The 23636-nt window shown below is 42.2% G+C and overlaps 2 protein-coding genes across 2 annotated transcripts; both read left to right on the forward strand.

Annotated features, from left to right (window-relative positions):
- Positions 1-12321: 12321 nt before the first annotated feature.
- On the forward strand, positions 12322-15952 carry nt5c1ba (5'-nucleotidase, cytosolic IB a). The gene is made up of 6 exons (XM_027008255.2): positions 12322-12521; positions 12596-12763; positions 13100-13229; positions 13438-13560; positions 14482-14666; positions 14883-15952. Exons 1-6 carry the CDS (start codon positions 12402-12404, stop codon positions 15246-15248), a joined length of 1092 nt encoding a protein of 363 aa, XP_026864056.1. The 5' UTR covers positions 12322-12401; the 3' UTR covers positions 15249-15952.
- Positions 15953-16473: 521 nt separating this feature from the next.
- Positions 16474-18613, forward strand: rdh14a (retinol dehydrogenase 14a). Its single transcript, XM_027008256.2, has 2 exons — positions 16474-16849; positions 17562-18613. The coding sequence occupies exons 1-2, from the start codon at positions 16607-16609 to the stop codon at positions 18177-18179; spliced, it is 861 nt and encodes a 286-aa protein (XP_026864057.1). The 5' UTR covers positions 16474-16606; the 3' UTR covers positions 18180-18613.
- Positions 18614-23636: the final 5023 nt, after the last annotated feature.

Raw genomic sequence — 23636 nt, forward strand, 5'->3', positions numbered from 1 at the left:
CGGAATAACAACAGTGAACAGGGCTAAAACTGAGAGCAATTAGCCAAACAAACCAAATTAATCTCCATTCCACTGAAAATCCTCCACTGTATTTATACATCCTCAAATGACTTTACTCTGCCAATACATGTTTCTGGAATAAAGTGCTACCAAAATTTCTGATTTAGCCAAACCATCTATGCGCACCAGATGCCAATTAAATGATTGTTATTCTGAGTATGAGGGTACCATTTAGAATGATTGATGACAATGCACGCCTGTGAGTAGTGTTCGGATTTACCATGCACATAATTTGTCTAACGATAGACAGTGAGTTATTTCTGTACTACCAGAGATGTATTTGCCCTTCCAAAGTTTCCATGGAGTCTAAGAAGAGTATATTTTTTCGTAAGGATTTCTGAGGTTAAGCATGTAAGTCCATTCCCTTCACCCCACAACCACTACCTCCTCCAATCCGGTGAGCGTGTTCACCTTGCTGAGCGCTTGTTTTCTTTGGAGGGAAATTCTGCATGCATTTTGCGTAGATGAATATGTACATGCACTCCACGCCAATCGCCCTGCCAAAAGTTTCGGAAGAACTAACAATGTGACCTTGCGCACTTGAAGGCGAAACGGCAAACTGCCGTGACCGGTTACCTGTAAGCCAGGTCACAGACTCAGACAGCTTGGGCAGTGTCTTTATTTAAATCAAGTCAATCATTATAACTTGATTCACCTCCTCTGGAACTTCACTCACTGATTCACTCATAGTTCTGTTGAAAGAGGCAACACAAAAAAAATGGCTGCAAAGCATTTAGTTGACTTGACATCACTCCTTGTTCAGGGCTGCTTTCTGAAGGATAAGAAATCCGTTTTTATCCAATAATTCAATTTCCTGTCATTTTCCGGAGCCCTTTCCTGGATATTTGACCTCATTCAGGTGGTGTGGAGCCCCTTTCCTTACTTGTCACCACAACCATTATAATCATACATTCCTCTCTCTCTCTCTCTCTCTCTCTCTCTCTCTCTCTCTCTCTCTCTCTCTCTCTCTCTCTCTCTCTCTCTCTCTCACTCTGTCATATAAAGTCATGGAAGGATCGAACAGCCAGTGAAGGAGAAAGGATTATGTAATGCAGCTTTGCTGTCTGCCAGACACATTCACATTCACAAATGTTAGATCTTCACAGCTGTCAGTGATCACATCAAATAAATTCTCCTATATAAAATGGGCTCTCCTGGGCGCTACAGAGAGTCCGGAAAACCCCTTGATGGCATACGGAGCACTGTTGGGGTGTGCACCGCATCCATGCCGGTCAAACCCAACCAAAGTGTTTGGAATCCGTATTCCGGAACCTGCTCTCCCTTGCCTTCCAACAGCCCGGGCTGCCAAGGGGCATGGCAACAGAGACCACTGCTGATGACAGAGTTCAAAAGTCAGTGACTTGTGTAATTAAGATAACAATATTCTTTGTCCTGTGATATTAAATGCCACACCCAATACCACTTAAGACAAGTATACCACAGTTCTATTAAGTGTGTAGTCTCAGAGGTTTTATCACTATTTTAGAATGATGCTAATTAATAATCTGATTATTCATCTTAATATTAGCAGCTCCAGGTTACTGGTAAAATTCATTCAGAACAGAAGCTCACTCCTGTGAATTTCCATGAATGCTATAACTGATCATTGACTGTCTTAAAACGCAAAAAAAAAATTTTTCCTGCGTTTACCAACACGAGCTGGTTTGGTCTGTTTAAAGGAAAATCCAGCGAGTTGTGTTACATCACACCGTCAGTTGCACAATTCTCCATCAGAAACCACCCTTGTTAATTTATCGTTTAACTAATGCTGTTTTCTTTGAAAAAGCTACGCTCCGGTCAGAGGGCAGTGGTGGGGAAAAAAAATGACACGGTCACGTTCAATTAATTACCAGCCAATAAAAAAGCGGCACTCGGGTGCTCGGGGCCTGTTCAGGGTTGCGGGGTTAAGAGAAGCAAAGCCCAGGAGGAAAACCCCAAGTCACCAAGCCCACCCATTGTAGGAGCAGATTACAGCTGGATTGGTTACTCCTTGGCTCCAAAAAAGTTTACATTTAAAATAAAAAAATGGTCCACACTCGCTTGGAGTTGCTATTTACTAATCCAACACATTATTTTGTTATGGGAATAGGCCTGTGCCATTGGTCATTTTGGCACCACACTCCTTCCAATGAAGCACTCTCCAACTGTGCTATGTGTATGCTGTTAGTATAATAAGCACTGGCGTTAGCATGCGTTTCTGTTAAACAGTTAGTTATCAGATGCTACTTATCCACCTGATGCACACGTAAGCTTGTACACAGAGCCAACTTTAGCACAGCCACATTTTCATTTCATGCTACTTCCTTTATCCTAGTCGTGCTTTCTGGTGCTGTGATATTTGTGCATCATGATAATATCATGTATTGTCTTATAAATGCACATTTTTTTTACCCACTGTTTGTGAAAATGGCAGGCAGAATAATATTACCATTTAACTTAACATTTGCAAAACGGAAATGAAAGATACAGCCAAATTGTGTCTCCATCTGTGTGTTAGCTAACCGTGTGTGTGTGTTCGGCCTGTGGGGATTCCTCCAGCAGTAAGGACTTTGCGCTTTTCAGACATTAGTCAGCTATCCTCATGACTTCCATGTGTATCCTGTAACGCTCGTGTTTAGCTCAACGCGTCCACATTCTAGCAACATCCGCTTGGCCACTTCCTGTCTCCGATGCGAGCCAGGTGGGACGACGTATCCATCTCACCCGAGCGGCAGAGATCCGCCGCTCTGCCCTCATTTGTCACAGCTTGAGATCCGTCTGATCTTCACCTCCATTAGGGCCTATCTTCTTCTGACCCAACCCCCCACCCCCCAATTTCATGTCCTCCTTGACCTTATGGCTGTGGAATGTAGGGAAAATTTTCGCCAGCACTAATTGTCCTTCTAAATGGAACTGTTGAAAGTTGTGTTGAAGCACCCCAGTGTTGAAGCTGAGGGGTGTGTCATTAGAAGGTGACAGCTCCATGTTCCAAATGCGGCCACCTGTGTTCGTCCCCCAGTCCCACCAACCCCTGTCCTCTTCATTCTCTGGCTAGATTAAAGGTCTCCTCTGTTGCCCCGCACTTCCCTTCATTGCTCTGCTTTATCCTTTAATCGCCTCTTAAGCTTTAACACTTTCTCCCTCCCGCCCTTCATGGCCATCGTTCTCTCTCTCTCTCTCTCTCTCTCTCTCTCTCTCTCTCTCTCTCTCTCTCTCTCCCTTCCCCTCTCTCCAGCCACCAGCTGCAGATGTGTGTGGGGGGGAGGCTCCTCTCTCCTCTAAACAGCCCAGAGATAAAACACTGTGTGTTTATTATGGGGGGGGGGGGGGTTCTCAGTAGTAAAAGCAGGTGGTATGACTAGAAATGACAGAATATGGGAGCAGGAGACCCATCTGCTCCTCAGAGATGAATTGGGGAGAGCAGGGAAGAGGGTCATTGGATAGTCAGTTCTATCATCCCAAATGTCAGTAACAGTTTCCCTTCACTAAAACACTCTAGATTCTGACAAAGAAACTGGGAGACTGTGCATCCCTGGCTTTGTTATAAAGTGTGCCAGTGTAACTTTGGGAAGCTGACCAGACCCTGTGTATGTTTCCGCTGAGCGGTCTCAGTCTGTCTCATTTAGACCACAGAGACTCTGGGTAGGATTTGTCTCCCTTCTGTGGCCAAAATTGCAAACTACAAGCTGCGTTTTTAGTCGTAAGTGATGCTGAAATGAGGCAAGGTGAAGGCAGGGGAAGAGAGCAAGTTATACAAACGCGGATGATGTGAAAATCTTGAGCTCGAAAGAGGTAGCAAGGACGTTATCTCAGCCCAGTGACCAGCAGCTCCACTTCAACAGGACCGAGGAAACAAAACACAAACGCCGCTTTTATTTGGGCCGAACATAACAAAGAGCTGCGGACGGCACCCGGGCAATCCGAAGTGAAACTGAAGACGAAGCTGTTCAAGCAGCCTCGTCTGTCGGTCTCGGCTGCGCTGCTGGGCTGGTCGGGAGGACCAGTACTACAAGTGTCAAGAATGAGACAACTGAGGTGTTTGTTCTTTGTGTACTGTGTCCCCCGGGCAGAGGGGACTTTTCTGTACATATGCATGGACAGAATAATTGTTGAGACTGCCACATGTGTACTATCTGATGTAAAAATATATATATTATGGACTTTTTGTTTGTTTCTTTTATTTTCTTTCCCCTTCAGGATTGAATGTGGATACAAAGAATGAACCTTCCCCAGTCTGACTGATCATCAGATAAATGTAATTTGCAACAGGTTTATATCACAGAGGGTTTAGTCAGAGTGCCTCACACTGCTGACTTCCAGCTGGGTCATGTCAGGTAATTAGCACACTACAACTAGATGCTGTGTTACCTACTGCTACAAAAGATTTTACCTACTGCTACAAAGTGAAATCTGTTTCGGGGTAAATCCACACAAACCTTGCAATTAGTCAGTTCACGATAGCTATTGGTTATGGTACAGCAGATTGCTGGTGTTTGTTTACACAGTCAGTCTGGACTCCACAAAGGCTTACACATAGGCCTTCAATACACTCTGTAGCTCTGAAATGCAAAGCAAAACCCTTAGGACAGGGTTAACAACACTAGTCCTTGTTGTCTAAGTGTGTCACAATAGATGTTCCTTCTAACTTTGGGGGGGTTTGGAATCATTATCACTGTTTTATTGATTGTCAACAAATACATACTTACTCAGAATGTAACTCCATAAAAATGGTCTTTGTCAATATCCAAACAATATCTCAATCACTCATTATACAAAACCTTAATATTCTGGTATTATAAATATTCATGTGCTGCTCAACATTAGGTGGGGAAAAACGGAAAACAAAAACCTATACTCAGTATCCTGGGCAACACGAGAGTTCAGAGCTAAAACTCCAACACAGACCATAGGTCTGAAACTGGGGCATAGCAGTCAAGTGGCAAGAACAGAAAAAGGAAGACTAATCCCCGCATGTTCAGGCTCCAAACTGCTGTGGGAATACCGTAATTTCCTCTTGAAGGGGGTTCGCAGTAATCTGGATTGCTGTTTTTAGGCAATGCTATGTACCCGTAGCAACAGCCAATGCTCTTACTGCACAGTGAGGAGTCATGACTTTCATTCCAGATGCGTTGCAGAGAGGTTTGTAGAAGGGATGAAGAGTTTAGGGAAGAATTCAATAGAAACAGACCTACTCAATACTTTTTTATTGCATCCAGACAGCAAGTTTCCAACAAGATATTTTCAATGCATTTATTATAAAAAGGCTCACTGCTAACCAGAAGGATATTTCACAAACAGAGTTTTGGTTCATCATATCTCTCTAGGATAAAAACCTATCTGCAGGCAGGATTCAAATTGTTCAATATACAGCTCACAACATAGTCACAAAGATCACCATAAAAAAAGTGTTAAGATTTTAAAAAATCCTTTATTATTTTACCAACTATGCAACTTCCTTATAATTCAGTATTATGATCAGGAGCAGCCAAAAGACAAAGTGGTTCAGTAGGACAAAGGGGTGTTCTGTTTTATCAATCTTTATATTTTCGTTGTGTTGTCCAACTCACTGTAAAAATTTGCCTGCTGAAACAAAGACCAGATTTCATCTAGAGTGGGCAATGGAAACGTTTAAATATAAAACTTCAACTCCAATATTTATTTAAAGAATATTACTTAGCCCCCTTTGAAAGTTCTCTGAATCTTTTGCATATATCTCCATGAAAATCCATTGAGTTCCACAAAATCTGTTTATTTGGTGTTTCCTGCCCTCCCGCTAATTGCTGGGGCTTGGAGAAATTAATTAACCAATTTATGATCAGTGACAGTATCAGAAATGGCCATAAACACTCAGAGGTGTCTATTAAGGTCCTAAGATTTCTTATAAAGGCCATGACTTTGAAGGGTAGGGCTGGCACCATTATCGTTGGAGTTTTGGCATCGCAAAGCGCATAAAACTCCACCACAGATCTATTTCCAGTATAATTCTAATATATTCCCGTACAAGTTATCAATCACATTACAGAGATTCGAATATGAACCCATACAAGTCATCAGTTACAGCATTGTGGAGGAAAGAAACAGAGCATTGGGAAAGGAACCAAGACAAGGGTTTGCCAGTGAGGAGATTTCTGTCTGAGTTTCGGCTCTACAGGAGCCGAAACAGTGATGTCATTTCCAGGCACCACTGTTGTACCACTGAGAGCAGAAGTTTGAATAAATTTTATATTTAAATGTTTCCATCCACACAGGTTTGCCTACTTCCACCCTGATGATCCTTTTGGAGACATATGCAGCATATGCTAATCATCTCATTATAAGCAACCTTACAAAAAATAAACAATGGCACACTCTTCATTCAGTGGAAGGAGACTAATAGTTCAAAAGTGCTGAATATGTAGGATCTGTTTCCGAGAGAGTGAGGGGCATGCTATATATTTCTGCAACCCAATCCTGGTGGAAAGAGAATTCTCTTAAAACACACTGACCTCCCAGCTCTTAGTAATAGGAGTGGGCTCCTGTAAGGTCAACCACATTCCTTTAGCAGGCTAGGTCATGTTGAGCGTATGGACATACATGGACACACACACACACACACACACACACACGCACACACACACACACACACACGCACACACACACACACACACGCACACACACACGCACATACACACACACACACACACACACACACACACACACACACACACACACACACACACACACAGACTGGTTTGGCCTAACTAAATTCTTGTGTTTTGATGAAAGAAACACAAACTGGCATTCTTTGCCAGATTCCCACTGTGTTTAAATACACACATACACACACACAAACTAGCATGACCCCTAGGGCCAACAGAAGCTGATCAGCTACTGGCGTCATCCGCTCGGTCATTCAGCCAGAGTACAATCAACTAAGCAAAACACATGCCAATAGAAACACTGTAGAGGAACTACTATTCCTCATCACTAATGACAAACATGCACACACGCGCACACACACACACACACACACACACACACACACACACACACACACACACACACACACACACACACACACACACATACATACGGACACCCTAACAAACTAGTGTCTGACATTCCTCTACATTAGTGATTGCCCTGCACATCCAAACACCACACACACATTCACTATCTGAGACTCTCTATGAAAGTCTGACTGTATCTTGAGCTAGTATTCCCTCACTCCAGTGGGGAAAAGAAACAGCAAAGAGTTTTGCTCTGTCACAGTCAATTCTTTTTCCATCTGTGTTCTTCTGATCATTTTTGAGGGTAACTAGCTAAATGTTGTTCAAATACTCATCTCCAGTGCAGTCAGTGCCAGCAGGAGTCAAAATATTACTTTTTAGAAAGGTTGTTAAAATTGGACCCAAAGTTGGACATTGTAACACTGCTACTTGTCTTGTTAGCAGTTTTATTTCAAACATAGTCGGAGTTGTTCACTGTACTGGAAAGCAGGTAGCTGCAATTTCCATGTCTTATTGTAACAAGTAGCAGCACTGCGGCGGAACAAGCCCCCCCCCCCGGTAATTCTGACCTCAACCGAGCCCACAATGCAATATGATCCTTATTAAATCTGAAGTTAGAGGGCAGTTTTTTTCCCCCGCAGACGTGCTCTTCGATTGTGGCCTGCTCAACGAGGAGACAGTACTCTTCGGAACGAGGTCCCAGAAGGCCGAGCGGCTCCAGCAGGACCCAGCCGGCGCAGTGGAGAGAGGAGACACATGGCCAGCATACTGCCCGCCCTCGTCCCTCCGTTATCGACTAGCCATTAATCACAGCCAAGCTTCGGCCCAAGCCACTGACACTCCACGACCGCCTCTGTCAACCAGACCATCCATTAGCTGTGCTAAAAGCTGTTTTATATTAGCCACGTGACAGATCGCCTCCAAATTGTTTTAGCGTCGCATTATTGCCTCAGCCTGCTGAAGAAAGGCCGGCCCAGACCGTGGGAAACGCGACCGCCCGACAAACGGGTCGGTATGCTCTCGCTTCGTCCAGTCAGGCTCCGCCCTTTGCGAGCCAGCGGATGCAGTTTGTACTTGATGAAAATGAAACAACTGCTGGGTCAGGAGCAAGCAGGGAAACATTAGAGGTGGCATTTTCTGAAGAGCAGTGCAGCAGCCTAATGAGATCATGGCCAGGTGCGCCAGAGGGAGAGCTACAGCAACTTCCTGGACATGATGGGGGCTGGAATTCGGCACTCTCATCTACTATAAATAAATAACAAACTTAGCGATTCTGGCAGCTCTCCCACGAGCTAATGGCTAGCCGGTATAACGGGCTGTCACCACCGCTCCGCTTCACGCCAGCACACAGAAGGTCAAAGTTCGGATCTAACGAGACCTCTGACCTTTCCGGCACTACTGTGGCCCTCCAAAGGAGAGGGCGTGTTTCACATTTCGCAGCCTCTGTAGCCAAACAGTCCTCATAGCTGTACTGTGTGTTAACTGAACCGAATGTGTAGGTCATGTCATTTAATCATTGTAACAGTATATGACCCCCCCCCCCCCACCCACCACACATTCTCATGTATGTATTCAAATGGATTCCAACAATCAATGCCTCCATTCATGCAGGTCAACACTTAGGAATCAAGCTGTATGTAGTATCAGGGGAAGTAACATGAGATCAGAGACTAATTGTTTTGTATTACATGTCATCATCACACATGCTACCCATATATCAAAACGCTACAGGCGTTACCCGCAAACGGAACGGCAGGCTAAAATGTCCTACCATGTAACCACCAAGCAGAACACACCTCACACTCAATCGCCCTGCTCACTCTTAACAAGCTAGCGTTTGAAAAAACAAACAGTGCTCCCACCGTTCGCCTCAGGCCCACGTAAGTAATGGGCCGACCCGGTGAGTCCAATATAAGCCGCCATTTTTCATCCCCAGGCTCGGTCGCAAGTTAAATAAACCGCGGTCGCTGGCTGCCCCGCGACACGGCTGTTGCAGCAAGAACAGGGTCCGATGACAGAAATCTGCTCCCATTCTCATGTAAGGGGTCCCCAGGAGTATGTGTGTATTTGTGTGTGTTTTGTGTAATTGCTCGGAGTCAGATAGACGAGGTGAGAAGTGTGAGGATTTTGACCTTTAAAGGTTAAATTTCCACAGAGGTGACAGCAAGTGCATTCTTCACCCTGCTTTCCCCCACTCGCTCGTGTTTGAATGATGATTCTGCATTGCAGCTCTCTCTCTCTCTCTCTCTCTCTCTTTCCCTCTCTCACGCTCTCTCTCTCACACACACACACACACACACACACACACACACACATACACTCACTCTTGCACACACTGGCACTTCACTCTCACACACACGCACCCATACACACTGGCACGCATATATTCACGTGAATCAACCTTGCAAACCACTGCCTTTACATGTAGCTGTTATGCAGACGTTCCCCTCTGGCATTTTAAGGTCACTCACACTACAAACAGGTTTCACACAGATTTTTACGTGCCGAAAGGCGGGTGTACTTCATCACTCCATCCCTGGCTCATGAGGGATGACGCAGCAGAAATACCTCAGGTATGGAGACTACTATAGGACTGCAGGACTGCAGAAGTCGGGATATGTTTAAATTGGCTGCCAGGGGCTTGAGAAACACTGGCTTTATTTTCACTACAAGGTGGGTAACCAACACGAAAGAAGAACAAGAAAGCGAGAGAGACAGACATGAGTGAATATGAAAGAAAATCTTTAACAGCTGTGATCTGAATGAGGTGCCACCATGTGGATAACACAAATAAGCTCAACACAGAGGTTTGGAGCTCATTACTTCATAGTGATTTTCCACACAGTTTCTGTAGCTGATTAAAGGGTCAGCTTTGGCAATGGCATCATGTTCAGTATGTCCAGGTGGATATTTCACAGAGCAAGAATTCTCCATTAACTGGATAGGTCCAGGCTATCCAGTAGTGGAAGGGATGAAAGGAAAGTTATTTGGACTGCTTCATCTTTTCAGGCGATATGGACAATGTTTCTGTATTGCAATAATATCACTTCCTGTTATTATTTTATTAAAATAAAAAAGAAAACACGCTTGATGTTGAACGCTTGATGAGACCTGAGGAAAGAGGATTTGTGTGCAACCAACATTTCGTGTGTTGATTCAATCATGGGAATGCTGTTATTCATCAAAATGCCTGCAAAACAGTCATCTGGAACATCTGATCTTAGTCAAGATGCTCAGTGATTTGTTAGGAAGCTCATGTGCATATTCCAGCCTTCTGCAATATTAGCAGGATATTGCATACATGCAACACTGCACTAAGAATTAACAGGTGATATATTGTGCAGCCCTACAGTTTGGCACACTAAGCTTCTCTGAAACTGTACACCGACCATATCTGTCTTACTGCATATGATCTGATGCAAATAGTAACATAGGGTAACCATACGTCCTGGACGGGGTTTTTTACACCTAAAAAAAATAGGTATCTGGCCGGGATTTCTAATAACAGTTATAACAGAATTTGGCTTTCTTTTCATATTGACATTTGTTTTCTACAGTCGCAATACACTGTCCTGCCTACTCGCAAACAACAATTAGTCAATCATGTTCATGTTCTATATGCAACTGTTGGTCAAACTGCTTTATTGTGTGTGTGTGTGTGTGTGTGTGTGTGTGTGTGTGTGTGTGTGTGTGTGTGTGTGTGTGTGTGTGTGTGTGTGTGTGTGAAGTTTACCTTCTATGTGATTTTAGCAATGCCTAAAAATAGCCAAACAGAGGTGATAGCGATGCTCTGATGGTTGGGCTCATGGTTTGTTTTTCCTTATGTCCATTTTGTCTGTGTACTGCATGCATGTGATAAAATAATTTGACATAAATTATTCTCCTTATGCTCACAGACTGTCACCTACACTCCCATTAACTTTCTTTTTAGGCTTACAAGACTAATAAAACAAAAACAAATCTGACAGAATTAGAGCTGTGAATTTGCCAGAGATTGTGTGGAAATCTGTATTAGATGAGATTCCCACATGTGTATTACACATCTTTCTTGTTAAAACAATTTTTATATCAAAACCAGATTGATCTTCAGGAACATATACCTGGGTACATCAGAACTCCTGAAACATGTATAGACAAGTAGTGGCATCTAATTTTCATTTATTCTATGAGCATGAAATTTTAAATTTTTTAAAAAACGTTTTTATAATTTTTTACATTTTTATTTCATTTGAAAGGCACAGCTTAATTGTAAGATTACATGGCAAGGCAAGTTTATTTCTAGATCACTTTTCAAACACATTGGCCGTTTAAAGTGCTTCATGGAAGGCTTAGAAAAATAATAAAACTTGTTACATCCTTGGAAAGGTTTTTGCCAAAAATTAAAAAAGAAAATATTACAAATACAAATGAATAAAATAAAGGTAAATACAGTTGATTTAAAACATTGATGTAATATTGATAGTAAATTAATGTTAATAGTATTTATATTTATAGTTGGCAATAATTATTGGTCCTGTAAGTCTAAGTCTAATAAATAAGTCCTGTAAGTCTAATAAAAAATTGGTAAAAGTGGTTATTTTTATGTCCAAAAAAAGCCTCAGTGCTGACCAAAAACATATTTCTCAGGCAGGGTTTGGGTTAATCATGTATTTAGTCCTTCCTTGAAATGTAGTTGATATCTACGTGTGAAAAGTGCTATACAAATAAGCTTGCCTTATCTTGCCTTCCTACATTTGTTTGTCTCTCCATGAGAAATCTTATTTGCATGCAGGATCCAAGTTGTCCAATATACAGCATACAACATAGTGACTTTGCTCTGAAGGCAATGATTATTGGTCCTGTAAGTCTAGTAAGTCTAATAAATAATGTCTAAGATTCCTGCTGGTTATATATATATATATATATATATATATATATATATATATATATATATATATATATATATATATATATATATATATATATATACACATATATACATACATAATATTAAGACTGATACAAAGGGGTTTTTTTATATTGAATAATATAGTTCAACTAGCTACAAGAAACGTTTATGGGATAGGTTTAAAGGATCAAAGTTGGAGTTGTTGTTCTTTTGTGGACTATACAACTTTTCCAAAATAGATGATTAACGAATTACGCCTATTATAACTGAGCAGCGTATACTACGCCTTACATTTTAGTAAAACCTGAGGAGCATCCTACATTCACTTTGTTGCAATGCTGGAAAAACGGCCAAACATAAAACACGTGATGAAGGATTCGCCTGATGACGCACTGCCATGGAAGCGTCACGGGAATGCCTCAGGAAGGAGCGATGGAAGGACACCTGTTATAGGCCAGCGCAACACGGTCAGCATCACGGGAAGGATGAGCGTAGATGCCGAGGATGCGGTGGGGCGGCTAAGCCATGACAGCAGCGAAGAAAACGACTGGGCAGCGGCAAAGGCGTTCTTTGACAGCTTGAAAACGACGACGAAGCCTCGACCGGTAAGGTGGATACTGGCCTCAGCATTTCCTTTCAGGTTTGTTTCTGACATGTTTAACATCAATTGCCCTCGCAGCCGAAACCAAAAAACGCCGTCACCATCGCGGTATCATCGCGGACGTTATTCAACATGGTGAAGGAACGAAAGCTGTATGAAGAGGAGGGGCTCGAGCGATATGTATCGTATCAGCTGGAGCACGAAGATCAGCCTTTCACCCCGGGAGTCGCTTTCCCTTTCGTCAAGGTCAGTAACACATTGGTATGGCTTAACACTTAGTAATGTGTTAATAACGTGTTGTATCACTTGTGTAGGTCTACACCTACGTTGTGTGTGTGTGTATGTATATATATATATATATATATATATATATATATATATATATATATATATATATATATATATAAGGCATTAAATGCAAAAGAGACATTATTTTCTTTTTAATGAAGTATATATACTCTATATATGCTCTCATGCAGTGGCAGACTGTCTAATGTCAGTGTCACTGCCTACATTCACTGACCTCAAAAAACTGAAAAGTGATACCCAAGTCTCACTCTCCTCTGTGTGTGTGTGTGTAAGGCCCTGATGGTTGTGAATGCACGGCTGCGGGAGTTGTACCCAGACAGTGAGGAACTCTTCGATATTGTCCTGATGACTAATAATCATGCCCAGGTTGGAGTTCGCCTCATCAACAGTATAAATCATTATGGTATGGGAAATGACTGAAAACATTACCATTCTAAAAACACACTGTTTCAGTCAAACTTCCAGTTAATCACTAATGTGTCTCATCTTTAAAATATAAACAAGCAAACAAAGACAGCAATTGTCTAAAACTTTAAATATAATGAAATTGCAATGATTCCTGGAGTGCTTCTACAAATGCTTGGGTGTGTAAATATTGCTTGTGTCTCTAGGTTTATCCATTGAAAGGTTTTGTATGACGGGGGGAGAAAGCCCAATTGGATACCTGAAGGCTTACATGACCAACCTGTATTTATCTAAAGACTCCCAAAAGGTACAGCAGGCTATTGAAGAAGGTAGGTCACCAACATACCTGGATCACAAGCAGCTATGCAAAGAACCTGAAAACACAATATATGAAATAATACTGCATCAACAAGTCAGAATTGTTTTGGTAGGGATGTATAAGGGCTAATGAAGCACATAAATGTCATGAATGTTTCATACCTTCCAGCAGGACATTGCACTACATTTCCCACAAACCCTTAATTCGCTCAAAGTCACCTTATTACTGATCTGTGGATCACAGAACCACACCTGTGGATAGTTTACCAGTATCAGCACCCTATATAATCCTATATAATATATATAATATAAGCGTGTATTGTCATTCTTTGTGAGGTCTCCTCTGCTAGCCACATGTTTCTGAGCCCTTGTATTTACTCCTGTTGTTATTTATGGTAATGAACTCTTTTGCCTGGTTATTGGATTTATGCCTGTCTATGCCTTTTTGGATTTGGTTGCTGTTTGCTGCATATCTGGATTCCACCCTTGCCTGTGTTAGAACTTCTTTGCATAACCCCACATTATTATTAAACTATACATACCTGCACTCGACTCTGCCTCATTTTGACAAACCTGACAGAGTGTGAATTAGCCTTAAAACATTTAAGAATGTTTAAGGTCTTCATAGAACAATAGTGAATACAGCATTTTACCAAAAGATTACAGCATTTTTTGTGATTGATTACCCATGAATGTTAACAGATTACCCAAAAATTAATCATTATATTTAGCGCTGGCTAGACAATATGCTAGATATGTATAACAAATGAATAAACATTTAGAGAACACAAAGATGGGGGTTTTGTAAAGACAAATGTAAAATTCAATTTACCCCAAAATACACAATTATTTTCCTAACAACTAAAATATTTTAGCTCTGAGTTACTCACTGAACATCAATTTAAGTGGATATGGTTTCTGTGTGTGACCAGGCATTGCTGCAGCGACCATGTTCACCTGTGATAACGAGAACAAACTTAGCGATACTCAGTTACGTGTGGCCTTCGATGGAGACGCCGTCTTGTTTTCTGACGAGTCCGAGATCATTGTAAAGAAGCACGGACTGGACACCTTCTTTCAGCATGAGAAGGAGTTTGAGAACAAACCTCTGGCCCAGGTGATGCATACAACAGTGGGGGGGGGAAATAAATCTCATTTAAGAAGTGCTTGCTGTGCTTGCATGAATGCTGCTGACATTTTGTGTGTTCCATAAGATCGGTAAGATCAGCATAGTTACAGAAATCATAGTTACAAAAGCTACAAAAGGATCATTGTTGTCCATAATCAGGTTTGAGATGGTGTTGTGAAAATAACTGCACTACTTTCCACCCAGGGCCCCCTGAAGTGTTTCCTGGAGGCCTTGGGCAAACTGCAGAGGAAGTTCTATGCCAAGAATTTACGAATCACATGCCCCATCCGCACCTACCTGGTGACGGCGCGCAGTGCAGCCAGCGCTGGAGCCCGTGTCCTGAAGACCCTGCGGAGCTGGGGCCTGGAAGTCGACGAGGCGCTTTTCCTGGCCGGCGCCCCCAAGGGACCCTTGCTGCAGAAAATAAGGCCTCACATCTTCTTTGACGATCAGATGTTTCACATCGAAGGGGCTCAAGAGCTGGGCACCATCGCCGCCCACGTGCCTTATGGGATAGGACAGAAATACCATAAGAGCAAGCCCTTAAAGCCAAAAGAGGCGGAGAAGTGAGAATGTGGTAGTTACTGGAACTCAGCAGTGGTTCTCTCCCACTCTTTTAAAGTACTCCATCCAGTGCTTTGATTTTGCTCCACCAACACTATATCTCAAGCGGACCATTAGTAAGGACTGCTTGTTTTGTAAAAGAGTTGCTTGTTTTGTAATCAAGCAGAGCCGTGGACTAGCAGCAGTGATTCCCAAGTCCAGTGGAGTGTATGCCATGCACTATCCCTACTCTCACAGATCAGGAAGCCCTTGGTAATTAGCTGAGAAGTTGTATGTGGTATTTTGGACAAAAGGCAAAAACAGAACGAGAGCAATGGCATCCTTGGACCAGAAGGCTTTTAGATGTTGGCTGATCATTTAGCATGGAATAACAGCCTGTGAATATCATTGTACAGTAAATCTATAGCCCAGAATGTACTGTAATGTTAATTATCACTGTGTTTCTGTGTTTGGGGCCTTGAGTGACTGCAGATGCTTATAGTAATTATTATTATTATAGAGCATTTTTATTTTATTCTTTGAAGGTACCTCATCCTAGGTGGGCATATCCATCAACATCGTTTTGTTTCTTTGTCTATTATTGTATTTTCCAAAAGTCAACCAAGTATTCTCCATTTTAGTGTTTATAATGAAAGAAGGAATAATATAATAATAATAATAATAATAATAACAATAAATACTATTAATATTTAAAATAATAATACTTTCAAATAATAATAAATACCATTAATATTTAAAATAATAATACTTTCAAATAATAATAATAATAATAATAATAATATTCATAAGTTTTTATTTATATTTATGCAGCTTTTTCTCCTAGGGGATTCAATTTGTATTTTGTGGATTCTAGCGTTATCATTGTACATGCTGTGAACAACGCCACTGATAAACTGAAACAAATCGAACATGGTTAATTGTTTTTGACTACATCGGTGACAATTATGTTAATAAAAGTGTCCAATTTCCGCATGCATCATGTAATAAAATTCTGTTTTTAAAAAACCCAAAAGAAATGCCCCTTTCTACAGCTGCATCTTAAACTTAAGTAACTGCGTCTTAAATTAAAAACAGGATATTGCATTAAAGATAATATCAGTGTTTAGATTCATGTCGAAGCAAACTACCTGACTTCCGATAAGCAAGTTTATATTTTTCAAATAGGCTTATAGGCTACAACAAAAAGAATGTCAGGCAATGACAGGAAATAACCAGTGGAGTGTGGGTAGTGTAGTCCAGTGGTGTTTGTTTACTTCCCCATGCGCAGTCGTCATTTATCGCCCTGAGAAAACGGAGTAGGTTGCTCTGCGAAACGCGATAGTTAAAACCACTCCACGGTCAAGCACTGTAATGTGCATCTCCAGATGATGCGAGGCAAAACTATTATTGTCACTGGGGCAAACAGTGGCATAGGAAAAGCTACGGCGGTGGAGCTACTTCGCAGGCAGGGCCGGGTGATCATGGCTTGTAGGAGCCGAGATAGAGCGGAGAAAGCAGCTCAGGAGATTCGCCAGCAAGCCGGGCCAGAACAAGGCGAGCTCCTCATTAAACTGCTGGACCTAGCTTCCTTAAAGTCAGTGCGCAGTTTTTGCGAAGAGATCATCAAGGTAACCTTTAGTTCAGACTGCTAGAACAATGCTTAAAGGCCATTTTTCGTTACTCCGCAGGCCAATTAGCTGGCTAGCCCGTTAACCGTCGCTAATGCTGTGGTGCTAGGAGTTAACCGCAGATGCTGGATCTCACTAGTAGGATGGCCACTTTAATAACACCTAGAACTAGAACTCTGTAATGTATATGAATGTTTTGCTCCTAGTCTTGGAAATGAAAGGTTGTGCTTAAGTTTTTCATTTTTCTGGGGTTAGTCGGCAGGTGAAGTACCAATGAAATACAAACCGTTTGCTTTGTATTTCATCGAGTGACACCCTGAAATAACATTGATCAGTGAAAAACAACTACCATCTCACTCAGAAGGACAAATACGTGTCCATCAAGGCATCCTGTTGAATTGTCTTGACTGTTAAATTTGTCTCAGAAACAGGAAGGTTCATTTTATCCTTAATTTATTTAGCCATCACATACCAAATGTTATTTTATTGGCACAAGAAGAAGAGTTTAAAATTAAATACATGGAAGAGTCTACTCAAAACTTAGTTATGAAAGGTAGCAGTTATGAAATACCATTTTTCAAAGTTACATTTTTTCTCGCAGAATGTGGTGGATTTCATTATTCCCTGGTCATTTTAAATGAATTGCCACACCCCAAGTGGAAAGATACATGAATGAAGCAAAATATACTTCTGCTTATAATTTTCTACCCAGGAGGAGCCCAGGATTGACGTTCTGATCAACAACGCTGGAATCTACCAGTGTCCCTACACTAAGACGGAGGATGGATTTGAGATGCAATTCGCTGTCAATCATCTGGGTCACTTCCTCCTCACCAACCTGCTGCTGGATCTCCTCAAGCGCTCCGCCCCCAGCCGCATCATCGTGGTGTCCTCCAAGCTGTACAAGTGCGGCGAGATCAACTTCGACGACCTGAGCAGCGACCGGTGCTATGACAAGGCGTTCGCCTACGGACGTAGCAAGCTGGCTAACATGCTCTTTACGCTGGAGCTCGGACGCAGGCTGGAGAACACCGGGGTGACGGTTAACGCCCTCACCCCCGGCATCGTGAGAACCGACCTGGGCAGGCACGTGTATGTTCCCCTGCTGGTGAGACCTCTGCTTAGCCTGGTCTCCTGGGCCTTCTTCAAAACGCCGGAGGACGGCGCGCGCACGTCCGTCTACCTCGCCTGCTCTCCGGACGTGGAGGGCGTCCAGGGTAAATGCTTTGCTGACTGCCAAGAAGAGGCACTTCTTCCTAAAGCCACAGATAAAGAGGTGGCGAAGAAACTGTGGGACATCAGTGAGGTGATGGTGGGTATGACCACCTAGAAGAATGTTTTCGTGTATCAAACACACTAACAAATGGAGGAGCACCTAATACATCATGCTAATGAGCTGCCCCAGATTATATTTCCATTAACGGTGAAAGGGTTTATCATCACAAAACATGATTAGCATAGTACAAATCCATCCTGACTTTTCTAAGCCTTTATGCTTTGTAAGAAGCCTTTATGCTTAGAAAAGTCTACTGTGCTTATTTCTGTACTTAGAAAAGTCTACTGTGCTACTCCACTAAGTATTTGCTGACTAAATAGTGAACATTTGCACATTAAACTGTCATGAGTGAGAAAACTGGCCCATCATCCCAAACCTGTTGGGAAAAGATACTTCAAAGTAAAGTTGCAAAGCTACGACTTATCTGTTCAGTTCTGCCCTTCAAACATGTTATAACCAATAATAAATACCATCATTGCCAGTCTTGAGAGCTTTATTTATTTATTTGTTGCCCATAGCCCACTTCACTGACCCAGCTAAAAAGAGCTGGCTAAGCCAGCAGGAAAAACTGAAGTGACAACTTTGCAATATTCAGTATGGGTTATACCAGGCTAATAGCTGATAACCACAGTTAACCACATTAAAACGCAAATAGCCCTCATTTCTGTCTTAGAAGCAAGGCTTTTTAAAAAATAAATCTTCCAGTCAGAGAACATGGTGGAAAAAGAGAAAAAAAAAATGTCATAACAGATGACATCAGTCAAAGTACCAAGTTCTGTAAACATCCCCAGAGAAGCTTATGCCATCAGTCCTGGATGTCTTTCCTAGGACAAAATTGTTTATTATTAAAATAATTTTCTCTTTTAGCGTTAATAGCACTGAAAAGGCTCAAATAAGAGCTAATAATAAAACCAAAACCAGACGGCTACATTTTTAACCTTGGCTGTCGGTTTTCTGGACATACAGAGTCATGGTGCGTTGGCAGTCCGGCTCAATTAGAGCAGTAAACCGCGCTGCTCCAAGTGCACTAAAACCCAAATGGCCCGAATCGGCAGCTGATACTGTAGCTTCTAAGAGCCTTCATTCTCTTTCTCTCTCACACACACACGCACACACATGCAACAACAAAAGCCTCTCTGCGCAGCTCCATACACAAACGCACTCAGTCGCGCGTTTTCTTTCTTTCGCTCGTGCTGATTGCTGTGGAATGTTTTCCCTTATTAATGGGAGATTTGCCGCTGCTCGCACAGACTGCCGCAACGCTCCCTGACGAACTACTAATGTTTTTCCCACCTGTACTTGCCATTTGGGGCATTTGCAGGTTCATTTAGACAGGGAGCTCGGACTTGCCAAAAACCCCCTCGACGCGGGCAGCTTTCCTGTCTGGATTCGGCCCCGCTCCTCAAGCGGAGGGAGGTCTCAGCGCGTTCGCCTGCGGAGGCCAAGGGAGCTGTTTGTTTTTGAAATCAGCAAAATTGCGGACATTTTGAACGTTAATGGCTTTAATGACGCGTTTCGCGGCTTTGCCAAGCTGGGCAGCAGGGGCGAGAGAGAGAAGCAGTAAATCCATTTCCTCAGCGGGGTTCTCTTATATTAAAATATAGCCAACAAATTAGAGTATTTTTAAAAACATTAATTGCCAAATTTACTAGACAATTCTTAAACTAATAACAATTTTATTTTAAAAACTTTAACCAAGTATTTTATCTTTGATGGATCGTTATCGGATGCATTAACATACATGTTGGCGTCAGCTTATTTGGCTCAAGTTACGTGTCCCATCGTCTCCTTAGTACCCTGCAGTGCAGCCTGTGCCATTTCGCAGTGTTTGTGCTGGATCTCCTCTCCATTCCAAACGCACGGCTACTGTAGAGTTATTTTGTTGTTGTTGTTGTTGTTGTTTGTTTGTGTTGTTGTTGTTGTTGCTGTGAAAGTGAGCTGGACACGAGCATGTATCCAGTCGACCTTAAGTAACTCTTTCGACAGCCTGACGTCTATTAGTATAGCCATATATTATGCCATATAGAATGTATATCATATAAATTGGCGTGGACAACCCAGCACGCTGCCAGGAAAGTCCAGTTAAGCACCCACCCTGATATGGTGAAGTACTTGGGTCCATGCCTCATACAGAACACTTCACTCGGACCTAAACAAAGATGACATTACTGCTCTGGATGTTAGGGAACTGACAGGGGTTCAGACTCTGAACGCTTCGTAGCAAGTTCTCCAGGGTCGTTTGGCAGTTAAGTATAATGGCGAAGAATCTGTCAAATCACATGTAGCATTTCTGTAAATTGGATAAATACAAATGGAGAGGGTTAAGACATGGATTGGGAGCCCTTGCGATTTTTAAGACAGTGACCCTGCATTCACACTGGGATTGTAACAACCTCACAAGTGACTTGGCTGTACAGAGTTTCAGGTCCGAAAACATAACACAATAACTTTGGACATTTAAAAGGAATAAGAGCATTGCCAGTGGTGTTCAGCTGGCACAAAAGCCAGACAGGAAAAATAAATCAAAAGTTGTTTATTTATTAATCATTATATGACCAGTTAATCTAATTGATTATTTGGCTTTCTCCAACGGCTGCCTGGTCAGTAGGGTCTGGGAGAAAAGGCAGAACCGAGGAGAAGTGTTTACCCTGAACTTGAGTGCTGCGTCTTGACACGTTCTTAAAAACAAATTTTGAGGGTTTTTTTCTCAGGGTTTAAAGCAATATCTTGCTTGATGGCAAGAAAAAGAAAACACACAACACTGTCCTCCCCTCCTTTTATGCACTTTTTATTTTGCACCACTATTCAGTATTGCACAGTACTCACACATGGAAATGATTGTTTAAGTGTAAATCTCTTCATGGGAAATGTGTAGGTTTTCCAAAGTCTGAAAATCTCTCGTTGCCAGCATGAGGCCGATAACTCGAGAGTTACTCAGGCAGATCACAGCTCGCACTGGAAGTGCTTTTATGACAGGTTCCTGGAACCATAACGAGTATTTATCTACAAACTGACCAGACTGTTTAATCCAAGAGACTCTTGACTCTGGAACACTGAAAAGTTCAAGCTCTCTCTGTAGACCCTCTCAAAACTAAACTACATTTTTAAACATCGCTTCTGAATAAAATCCTTGTTCAACTTAAGCCTTTTTGAAGTTTCTAGGCAGCCGTGTGTAAGCAAAATGCTAATCCATTAGCATTACCGTTGAGTTTCAGGACCAATGAGTACAAAAGCCACTCACAGCTTTGTTTATGGATCAGTATTAGTTCAGAATACATGAATACACTATCCACCCTCTTACTACTTATATGGATATAGGCTCCAAATAGCTATAGTCTACCAGTTTCTCAAACACACACACACACACACACACAATCATCGCATTACAGCTAATCTTCCAACTGAAGAATGTGTAACAATAAAGAACCTGATCTACTGGATTCTGCTCAAAAGGGACTTCATGTGTCATTTTGTACATGCGTACATGAATCTGTAAATGGAAGCAATTATTACATGATAATAGAAAGATAGAACAGTACTTAACATTTGATCCAAAGTTCTATGAAAATCTATTGTCATCAGGGTCATATCAGGTTCTCTGGTTTCCTCCCACAGTCCAAAAACATGGAGGTTAGGTTGATTGGCTACTCTAAATTGTCCTGTATGAATGTAGTCTGTGTGTGTGTGTGTGTGTGTGTGTGTGTGTGTGTGTGTGTGTGTGTGTGTGTGTGTGTGTGTGTGTGTGTTCAATGATGGTTGGCGCTCTGTCCTGCTCTTAACCTCCCCTTCCCCTGCACCTAGCCCAGTCCCCCAGGGGGCTGTGGTTTCAGATAGAGAGTATGCTGTGCACAAATTGGCTGCCGCTTCTCATAAGTGTGTGTGTGTGTGTGTGTGTGTGTGTGTGTGTGTGTGTGTGTGTGTGTGTGTGTGTGTGTGTGTGTGTGTGTATCCATCCTTGAGTATGAGAATGAGAAAGGCGCTAAATAAATTTGAATAATTATAATAATTTTTATGTAAACATGTCTCAGAGTGCTTGTTAAATTCAGTAATGGGCGCATAGAATTTGGTGTGTCTATATGCCGTGTAGTTTGTTTACTACCCATTAACGTTTCTTTGCAAAATGATTGACAACCTTCATGTTAAACAAACAAAAACATCTTTTATCCGGCAAATGCTGAATGGATCAACAAGAAAAGATGCAGGAAAAAAACCGATATATGTGAATCAAAGACAAACACCCCAGGCGAGACGCCGAGTCGGTGGTACGCGAGCAGTGTTTCCTTAAAAGTAACGCTGGTCCGTTCCATTTCGTCCGAGAAAACAGCTCGACGAGCTTAATAATGGTCTAGCGTCAGTCACAGAAGTAATCTACCGCAGCCGTTACTGAGAAAACGTGTGCGGTTAACGGGAAAACCGTAAACGGAAAACATCAAACGCTGTCTTACAGGAAACTCTCACTACTGGCGGGCTGTGAGACGCGTTCATGTGTTGATGGGAAGTTGGGGCGATGTGTTCGTCGTGATTTACAATTCCGGCGGATGCTAATGTAAAAACCACCACAGACTGAATCGCATGTATGAATCCTTGGATTCTACGCTCCTTACTATTTACAGTGCGTGACGGAAAGACGTGTCGGATGTAGAAAGCCGTCTACGTGCCAATACTCAAAAAGTAACAAGTCTGTAGATTTATTTTATAATAGTAAATGTCCTAGGACAGCGCTATGGTGACACTGCGCACTGACATGTAAAGGTATTATTAAAATTAGTGAGAATTGTTATTCTCTAGTTTAAATGGTCTCTAGATAATTCGAACACATCTGTGCTTCGGTGAATCTGAGCCCTGACCCTTCACACTTCCTCACTAAATGTAGGCCTATTTAAGAGAACTGTATCCCATCATGTTCCATCAAAATTTGATATTTGACTCATTCGATCTGTTGCCATAACTTACATTTGACTCCTTCAATAGGAATGTTGAAACTATCACTTGTAACTATGACTTAGGCTGCACGTCACTCTGTCATACATTGTATCTTTTCTCCGTCTAGGATTTGCTACAGGGCCTGTGTCTTGTAATGACGCCCCCCATTCACTTCATCTTTCAAAGGCATTTCAGCACACACACACATACACACACAGAGTACACTTGCGAGGGTGACACTCGGGGTCAGGGTGGCCGGTGATGTGTTCTAAAGGCGAGAGGCACAGGGCCAGAAGGCTCAGGACTCCCGACGGGGCCCGTCTGTCGGCGGGACACAAACCAGAGGCAGATCAAACAGGTTTGTGATGCTAGACACGGCCGTCTGAGATACGGGAATGCGCTTTAGAGCGTGGTGAAGTGATGAAAACCCTAAAGGAACACTACTGATTACAGCAAGTCCAAGGGGAGCTCCCAGGAGTCTGGGAGGGAGTGGTAAATGTACCATTGATTTTTTGTCACATAGCACATTGATTACGTTTACACTGGATCTGATCAGCTATGGCTTTGGAATGTTTATGGTGTGACACC

Source organism: Electrophorus electricus, chromosome 11, assembly GCF_013358815.1.
Source record: "Electrophorus electricus isolate fEleEle1 chromosome 11, fEleEle1.pri, whole genome shotgun sequence".
Lineage (NCBI taxonomy): Eukaryota > Metazoa > Chordata > Actinopteri > Gymnotiformes > Gymnotidae > Electrophorus > Electrophorus electricus.